Raw genomic sequence first — 9,897 nt, forward strand, 5'->3', positions numbered from 1 at the left:
ATAAAACATTATTCAAGGACCTGCTCTTTATTCACATTGTTGTGCACCTGTTACCATCATCATCTCCAGAGCTCTTCGTCTTGCAGAACTGAAACGCTGTGCCCGTTAAACAGTCACGCCCATTCTTCCTCCCCCAGCCCCTGGCACCCACCATGCACTTTGCATCTCTCATTTTGGGTACTCTCGGGACTATATATGAGTGGAGACATACAGTGTTTGTCTTTTTGTGACTGGTTTGTTTCATTCAGCATGGTGTCCCCAAGGTTCATGCATGTTGTAGCTCGTGTCACAATACCCTTCCTTTCTAAGGCTGAATAACATTCCATTGTATGTATGCGGCACATTTTGCTTATTCATTCAGTCATTGGTGGACAATTGAGTTGCTTCCACGTTTTAACAATTATAAATAATGCTGCCGTGAACATGGGTGGACAAATATCTCTTTGAGATCCTGCTTTCAGTTGTTGCAGTTATATACCCAGAAATGGAATTGCTGGGTCATACGGTAATTCTGTTTTGATTTGTCGAGGAACCGTGATACTGTTTTCCACTGCAGGTGCTGCTTTTTACGTTCCCACCAATGGTGCACAGTACTCCAAATCCTCATCCACACTTGTTATTTTCCATTGTTTTGACAGGAGCTATCCCAGCGGGTGGGAGTCCCCAGCATTTCTGCAAATGTGTTTGTCCAGCTCTTGTTTGCCCCAGTGGTGACCACGCCACAGGCACTTTGCAGTGACCCTGATACCCTAGTCTTCAAGCATCACACACCCCCTGCAAGAATTTTCATAAATGCAAGTATTAAAGGGAATGATGTATTTTTAGATTGGTGTCTAAATTTCCTCATAAGAAATATAAATAGTTGCAAAGGATATAATTTCCAGCATGTTGTGAAAATTTCATTTAAAAATAAAACTTTTAAAAATACAGATAGCTTTTAAAAAAAATCTCAACTGCTTCTAAGTTTCTTTGACAAAGGAACTTACTAAGTGATTAAGGAATCCAATCAACTAATTTGAGCTAAATGTTAACAGCTTCATTTGTCTGTTAGAAGATAATTTAATTTTAACAGGCCATCAGTGTATTATCTCAAAAGAATGAATAATAGCATCTGTAGGTCTGTGAGGCTGGGGAGATCTGGTTAATCAGATCATATAGGAAGCCGCTTTGAAAATATTCCCACTTTCAGTGGTTTTAGGCAAATTACTCATTGTTAAGTTTATTAAAGTAAATGTTTTGTATCTGGGAAGAGATGCAAAATTGCCTGAGAGTATGGGATGAAATTATTTGTTTATAATTACTTAATGGTTACCTTTGTATATAACTTAGGTTGGTCCTATTAACAAAATAAATCCGGCCCATGGGAAAAAAAAGAAACTTTTATCATAAGATCTTTAAGTGTTAAACAGTTTCTGCTGATTTCTGGAAGAAGGGCTTTTCCCGCAAGTGAGCTGTGGATACAGCTTTTCTAGCACCTGCAAGACAGGTCTGGCAGTGACAGTCCTGTGAGTGAGTGTGGGGTGTTGGGGACACCAGACCGGCTCTGCGTGGGGCAGTGACAGTCCTGTGAGTGAATGTGGGGTGTTGGGGACACCAGACCGGCTCTGTGTGGGGCAGTGACAGTCCTCCCAGTGAGTATGGGCCTTGGGGACACCAGACTGGCTCTGCTCCCAGGTTGTGAGGCTGCTGGTTCTCACAGCTGAAGAAAGGGGGATAGGGAAAGGAAAACACCACAAAGCTCGCTGTTCTTACTGAGATTCAGCCATTTCTCTAGAATAAACTCCCCTTGGAGTGTTACAAGCTGTTACTTTAATTTCTACGGTTGTAGGCCAGGCACAGCGGCTCACGCCTGTAGTCACAGCACTCTGGGAGGCCGAGGCAGGAGGATTGCTTGAGCTCAGGAGTTCAGCGCTAAGCTGAGCAAGAGTGAGACCCCATCTCTACTAAAAATAGAAAAATTAGCCAGGTCTGGTGGCAGCTCCTGAAGTCCCAGCTACGGTGGGGGAGGAGGCTGAGGCCGGAGGATCGTTTGAGCCCAGGAGTTTGAGGTTGCAGTGAGCTATGAAGACACCATAGCACTCTAGCTGCGGTGACAGAATAAGACTCCATATCAAAACAACAACAACAACAACAAAAAACGTTGCAATCCACAGGTCTCCAAAAGTTGATTTTGACAGTTTTTGCCAGTGATGAGCAGAGTGTTGCCAGTCCCTAACCCTCTGTTCTGGAAGTGCCTGGAGATTAACTCTTAACATGGCAATTTCCTGCCACACTTCCCAAGCTCTTAGCTGTCTTGGGTTTCTGCCACCTTTTTGTTCGTGACCAAGAACTTGATCAGTAGCATGGTTTACTCAAGGGTGCACTGATTTTGCAGCCACTGACCTGTAGGTATCACTCACTGAACAAACACTTCTCAGAGCCATCCCATCTTCCTGAAGGGAAAGAGTCAACACTATGGTGAGAAATTAGGAAGAGGACAGACAGGTACTTGATAGAGACAGAGTCGTAGACATGACTTGACAGACAGGCGGAGGTGACAGATGGATATCCTTGTTTTCTAATTATACTACAATGATCACATTGTTGAATGCATGTTAAAGGGAATAAAAATTTTCATGTAGAGGCTGATAATGCTTTTACTTATTGATCTTGGTATTTTGCAGTTGAGACCATTTTTAATAACTTTAAAAAGTGAAATCCCCCCATTTTTTACTATCCTGGTGTAAGAATAAAAGTTGGGGTCAACTGCAAAGCGGAATATATGTTATCAAGATGATAATGGAATGACAGTTCAGTTAGCTGAAAGCTTTGCAGAATAAGGACTTTGCACATCTGTGAATTTCCCAACAAGAAATGCTCTTACTCTTTAAAAAGAAAGATGAGGTTCACAGACGATGTAAATTTCTTGCCACATACCTAGAATTACCCATTTGCCTAGGAACCCTGAGTCCTGTGAAGGGGAAACGATGTAGCCCATAACCAGGTTGCTGTTGGGGAGAGGTGGACCTTCTGGTGCAGTTGTCTGCTAACTTGCTGAGTAGGCCAGTCACAGCAGTGCAAGCTTTTCTTAGCAAATTTGATCTTGTTTTTTAATCTCTGATTGAAGTCGATTACCGGTTTAGAGTGAGGAGATGACCTCCCAGGAGAGGACAGCTCCCTTTGAGGCGTCTGCGTGTGGGCTGTAGGTGAATGGAGGAAGCCTAGCAGAAGCTGAAGCAGCCGCCCTGCTGTGAGCTCTCTGCAGGGAAAGCACCCCACTGGGGACAGTGAGGACGTTGGGGCTGCTGACTCTCCTGCTGACCTTGCATGTGGCTTAGGCATTGTCATGGTGATCCCTGGGCTCTGATACAGTGGTCTTCAAAAGTCACAGACCCTCTACAAGAATTTTGAAAAACTACCACTATAAAGGGGATAATATATTTTTAAGTTGGCACCTAAATTTTTTGTAATAAATATAAATAGTTGCAAAGGATATAATTTCCAACATGCTGTAAATATTTCACTTAAAAATAAAGCTTTTAGCACATGATCTTTTAAATGTAGCCAATGAAATCTAAATGCTATGGTGATTTGGTACTACCGTCATGCGTTTTAAAATAGGATGAATGAACTCTTTTTAATGATCAGAAATTCTACGTCGTTCCTTTTTCTCTTTGATTCCTCTTTCCATTACTCCCCCAAGAGATTTTGTCCTCATATTTTATCCTAAAAATTTTATGCTTAATCACTCTGTTAGTCTTCTCTGCAACAAAAATATTTATATAAATTGAAGTTAAAGTTTTTTTTCTTGTGGCCATAGGCTATATTTGTTAAAAATGTTCCTAACTTGTTGTTTAATGGTATAGAGTTTAAGTTTTTGAGGTGGAAAGAGTTCTAGAAAGTGGGTGCACAGCAATGTGGATGTAATTTACACTTAAAAATAGCTAAGATGGTAAATTTTATGTTATCTGTATTTTATCACAATTATAAAGTAAATAAACAGATCTTTATGGTAAAAAAGTTTCTAGATTGAGTTATTACAATTATCATCAAATTATGATTGAAACATAGTTGTGGCATTTGATAAATAATTATTGGACATCCAAAGTAAACATTTTTAAAATACTTCCTTTAATGAAAAGTGCTCCTTGCTAAATGAGACAGGTGGCATCAGTTCTTCTGCTGCTTCTCGTCGTCGTGATGTCAACACCGTGACACTTTGTTTATATGATATAAATGGGTGGGTGGGACGGAAAGGTTCTCTGGGCCTGGCTTCGATCTTCGAACTCTCACCAGAGCATGTGCCCAAAGTAAATAATCAGAGTGGTCGATCATTTAAATTATTTTGATAATTAGCTGACAATTCCATTAGGACAACTTTCAATTTTGTAAAAAGCAAAGAATTGGAAACTATTTGACTTGTAAGATATATTGCCTGGTCGTTAGAGCTATTCATTTTTTCAATTTCTGGTAAGTATACTAAAACAGAGCTTTATTAAGAGTTAAATGCAATGAATTACACTTGCTAATTCTTTCGTTTGGAGGCCCCTTGTTTCATCTGATAAATAAAAATATTAACTTAGTACTCCATACCAATATGATTTTTAAATAGGGTGTTTTTATCATATCACATTTCACATCTCTTTTTGTCAACACTTTGGAGCACATCCAACTACTGTTAACAGAAAAAAAGCCAAAACCTGTAAAATAATTTTAAAGAGATTTATTCTGAGCCAAATTTGAGGACCATGACCTGGAGCCACGCCCACAAAGCCTTGAACAAGTGGACTTGGTGTGGCTGGGTCACAGCTTTATACATTTCAGGGGCTACAGGAAAAGTCATAAATCAATACGTGGGAGGCATACATTGGTTTGGCCCCAAAAGATGGGCCATCTCGAAGTCGGGGAGGCTTACAGGTTATAGGTGGGTTTAAAGATTCTTTGACTTATAATTGGTTAAAGACATGAAGCTTTGTGTAAAGTCTTGGAATGTTTGTTTGTTGTGTAAACTGAGGACCTGCAGGTTTGTCTTGCATACCCTTAGGCCTGTTACTGGGTTACTAAGGTGTCTCCAAGAAAAGGGGGCATGATGAGGCATGTCTGACCTCCCTCCTCCTAGCAGACAGTTTAGTTTGGGGATATCCTCTTGGCCAAGAGGGGGTCCATTCAGTCAGCCGGTGGCAGTGGCGGTGGCAGGTGAGCCGTAAGATTTTATTTTAGTTCACATAGTGTATGAAGCACGTTCACCACATATCTGGCAAAGCCAGCCTCATTATCAAACACAAATAAGACTTGTTTTCTCTCAGGAAAAAGTCTGAATTCATTGTTCATTTCAAATTAACATGTTAAGACATATTTTGAGAACGTACTATTATTCAATGTACTGGGAATTAAGATTCATCTTAGATTAGTTGCTAAACGCAGTTAAGCTTTAAACATTGTAGAACTAGGATTTAGCATGTGCTGTTTGTCAGCCTTCAAACTGTAGGGAGCACTGTGCTAAGTCTCGCGGGAAGTGAGGATGAGCGGGGTGGGCCTGCCCTGGGCGAAGGTGATGCCGGTGTCCTGAAGGGGGAAGGGGGTGTCCTCAAACAAGAATGATATGTAAAAGGAACACTCTTACCAATTTCATTATACATGGTTAAAGCCTTTTACGTATTTAGTGGAAAGAAAGCTGTATACTGATAAAAAAGAAACAATTGCTTTGGACATTAGCATGTATTAGCCATATGGGATGGGAACAAGAGGTTGATTGTTAGTGAGATAAATGCTCTGTGATTTGATTGGATAGTGACTCTGAAAGAAACTACATAAAACATGTTGAGGGCGTGATGTCTTCTGTCTTAAAGTCTTGCAGGCCCTGTGCACGAAAGAATCTGTATTGCCCACACGCCAGGCCGGCTGGTGGTAGATCCCTGGGGCAAATGCTGAGAAGAAATTGTCAGGTCCGCAGCGGACCCTCTGACAATAGAGGGGTGCGGGGGAGCTCCTGCCTCCACCCCTTTTGGGCACAGCTGCACTCAGAGGTGTGACTTCGGCCAGACACGGTTTCTGGGATCTGGCTTCTTTCTTTACTGCGTATTTGGAAAACAGCTTGAGGAGTTTTGATTAATTATTGAATGTGGCTTTTCCCAAACCAGTGTTTTGAACTGTCCCATTGCCGTGTGCCCTGGAGGTTTTTTTATTCCTGGAGGCTATGCAGGGGGGGCGAGAGGTTTGTTTTGCTTTTGGTAACCTGGGGAAGTGCTTTTTGAAAGGGAGCTGGGGAAGGAGATTCGTTCTCAGGCAAGTCATTTTCATTAAGAGAATCTGCCAAGTGTCAGGTCTGGCAGCCGATTCCCTTAAAACCAGAGGTTCTCTGTGTGGTCCTCAGAGCAATGGCATCAGCTTCTTCTGGGAACTTGTCAGAAATGCAGATTCCTGCGCCACACCCCAGAACAGCCCTCGATGACCCTCCAGGTGATTCTGCTGCAAACACGTATGATTTTAGATGATTTGCTCCTGACTTATTGACAGTGTTCTCCAATCCAGATGATATAGTGACTAGTTTTGTGTAAACATTAGACACTTAATTGTTCCATACAGGCCGTCCCCGATTACTGACGACCCGACTTAACGCCATTCTGAACTTATGAACGGGCTCCCAAAGCTCCTGATAGGATAATTTGTAATTAAATAATTGAATTAATAATTTGGGAACTGCTTTCTTCCGTGCGTGTAAACAAACCACACAGCGTCATCAGCTCACCGGCACAGCATCTCTGCAGTAGCACCTGGTCTCTGCTTACGCAGTTGCTCACGCACGGCACCGCTTTCATCTTAACTTCTAAATTTGATTTTGCGAGTCTGTGTTTGCCCTGATGACCAAGCCTGCAGCGAAGACAAAGGTGACGACGGTAGGAACGAAAGTAGAAATAATTAAGCGTTTGGAGAAGGCCGGACGCCACCGTGCACGATAGTCGCTGACTGTCGGGACAGCTGTAAAGGTAAAGCGAGAATACGGGAACGTGTGCCAGGCAGCCAGCCAGCGAGAGCGCCGGTCCTCACTGAGCAGCACAGGGGGTTCCTTACTGAAACGGAAAGGTTATTATTGATTTCGTTAGAAGATCAAAACAAGCGTAACATTCCTATTAGCGTAGCATTGATAGAACATTAGGTGAATGTTAACCTTTAATATCATTAGATCATTAAATATGAAATGTCTGATTTCGAATCAAAAGTGTAGTTATTGTATCTCAAACAGGAAGCAGTACAGTTAATCAAAGTATGCGCCTAAACTATCGACACAGTTTTCCTGTGTTAACAGTAGCTCATTCATGCCAGCAGCGAAGAAGCCTGGAGAGCAAGTGGAGATGAAATCACAAAAGGTGTTTTCCGCAGCTTGTTGAGAATTGAATATTTTTCCCTGCAAGAAGTGGTCAAAGCCTGGAGGAAGTGGTAGTCACTTGGTGCAAGGTCTGGTGAATACGGTGAATGACAGAGAGTTTCCAAGTCCAGCCTCTGTAGTTTGAGCAGCGTTTTGTGCGACACGTGGAGAGTTGTCTTGCAAGAGGATTGGCCTGTCTCTATTGACCAGTCTCGGCTGTTTAATCACAAGTATCCTTATCTTTTCGTCCAAGTGGTTGCAGTGGACATCCGCTGGAATCTATAGACCAGGTTTCACAAAGCCATAGTGGATAATACCAGCGCTGGACCACCAAACACACACCGTCAGCTTTTTTGATGAATATTTGGCTTTGGACTGTGTTTCGGCACTTCATCTTTATCCAACCATTGTGCCGAATGCTTGCGATTGTCAAAAAGAACCCATTTTTCACCACACATAACAATACAGTGTAGAAATAGTTTGCTTTTACGTCGTGACGGCAAAGAAAGGCAAGCTTCGAGACGATTTCTCTTCTGACTCCTGTTTAATTCACGCAGAATCCATCTATCCAGCTTCCCTACCTTGCCCTTGTGTTTCAAATGGTCCAATATTGTTGGAATAGTAACGTCAAACCTTGCTGCTAGTTCATGCAAGGGGGGATGGGTCCGCTTCCACTACAGCTTTCAGCTCATCATTATCCACCTGGGTCTCAGGTCACCCATGTGGCCCATTTTGAAGATGAAAATCACCAGAATGGAACTTCTCAGACCATCGACGTGCTGTGCGTTCATTAGCCACATCCTTCCCAAACACTTCGTTGATATTTTCAGCCATCTGCGCTGCACTGGTTCTACAACAGAGCTCGTATTCGAAAATAACACGAATTTTTGACTTATCCATGTTTTCACAAAAATTGCTCTAAAAAAAGTTAGAAGAATAATGACAAGCCAAACCATATATTTGAAACACTGAGGATGCACCTTCACAATAAACATAAAACAAGAAGTGTCAAAGTGAAATATCAGAGATACCAACTGTCTAACTTGGTACTTAAGGACATTGGACATTTCATACTTAATAACTAATATTCTTTTTTGAATTTTCTCCTATCTCCTGTCTCAACCTTTTGTATGAGTTTGTTTTTGCGTTTGTTTGAATTAAAAAGCACAATAGTCTCTGTAACTTACTGTTGCAGTTCAGGGATGTCATTATTGATGTCACAGTGTTGCACTGTGCCATGATTACCACATATGAGCCATCTCAGTGGTGTTACTGTCATCGTTACTGCCACATGTGGTCACCAGGGATCCGAGCTGCATACACATCTGACCTGCAGACGTTCTCAGGAATGTACCCATCTGTCACCCAGGGACTGCCTATGTGTTCCATCCGACATACTCAGTTTTCAGCTACGTCGAAGAGCACAGAGTCTGCACCACCTGGTGAACAGCGGTCCCTGTCGCCAGGTGAAGGGGCCAGCGTCCTAAGCCCAAACCCCGGGGCCTCTCCTGACAGGCGGCCCGGAGCCCGGGAGGCTGCTGCGTGGGCGTCGGGCCAGGCCAGGGGCTGCTGGGAAAGAGGCTGGCCCTCAGGCATCTCCCAAGTCAGGCCACCTAATTACAGATCCAAAGGGGGGTGTCAATGCTATCTTTTGACGGGAGACCCTCTCTGTCATCGCGCAAGTCCCAGAACCCACCCTCTTGTGTCCTGTGGCTTCGTGGAGCACAGTGTGTTACCAGGGTCCTTCATGCTTCGAGTTTTACTTCCGTTTCTGATTCTTTTGAAATGTAACCATTTGATCCTATTAAAATACAGATAAAATCAAGACACTTCCTAACTTAAAATTAAAACCCTTAAGGGCTTTCCCTTGCCCTCAGGAAAAAGTCCGGAGGTTTCATCAGGCCCTCTCTTGCCTCTGAGTTTTCTACGCCCGTGAACTTGGACTCTTGTTTCATGCTACCCGGCATGTTTATATTGATTTTGACATTGGTTTTCCTACGACCCGTGCACCGTGGCCTGGCCTGGCCTGGCCTGTCCTGTCCTCAGGACGTACATGAGGGAGCTTCCTGGGTCAGTGTGGATGAAGGAGCTGTACTGCGGTCACTACAATTTTTAATTCCTTAAGGTTCCTCTTCCTCAGTGAAATTTCTCGTTTGCTCACTGTTGCCTGCGTGAAAACAGAGACACTGTCACTGTGTCCCCAGGGCCTCCTGGAGTTCAGCAAACACTTGTTCATTAAGTGAACTCACACCTTATTTCTGGCTCTCTCTTTCTGGTGTTTATTGACTCTGGTCTCTTGCGTTTTAGTTTGGGGCGGAATTCCGAAGGTTCTCTTTGGACCGTCACAAGCCTGGGAAGTTCGAGGATTTCTACAAGCTGGTTGTGCACACCCACCGCATCTCCAGCAGCGACGTCACCATCGGCTACGCAGATGTGCACGGCGACCTCCTGCCCATCAACAACGATGACAACTTCTGCAAGGCGGTCTCCAGTGCAAATCCCCTGCTCAGGGTCTTCATCCAGAAACGAGGTACCAAGGAGGCTGGCCTGCT

General features: G+C 43.3%; 1 protein-coding gene across 1 annotated transcript in view; it reads left to right on the forward strand.

Moving 5' to 3' along the window:
• PARD6G (par-6 family cell polarity regulator gamma) overlaps positions 1 to 9,897 on the forward strand; it is a 73,029-nt gene that overhangs the window by 23,891 nt on the left and 39,241 nt on the right. Inside the window, exon 2 of the mRNA XM_012657813.1 lies at positions 9,653 to 9,875. Within this exon, the coding sequence (XP_012513267.1) occupies positions 9,653 to 9,875 (223 nt within the window). The remainder of the gene's footprint in view (positions 1 to 9,652; positions 9,876 to 9,897) is intronic.

This window comes from Propithecus coquereli, unplaced genomic scaffold, assembly GCF_000956105.1.
Source record: "Propithecus coquereli isolate 6110/MARCELLA unplaced genomic scaffold, Pcoq_1.0 Scaffold560, whole genome shotgun sequence".
NCBI lineage: Eukaryota > Metazoa > Chordata > Mammalia > Primates > Indriidae > Propithecus > Propithecus coquereli.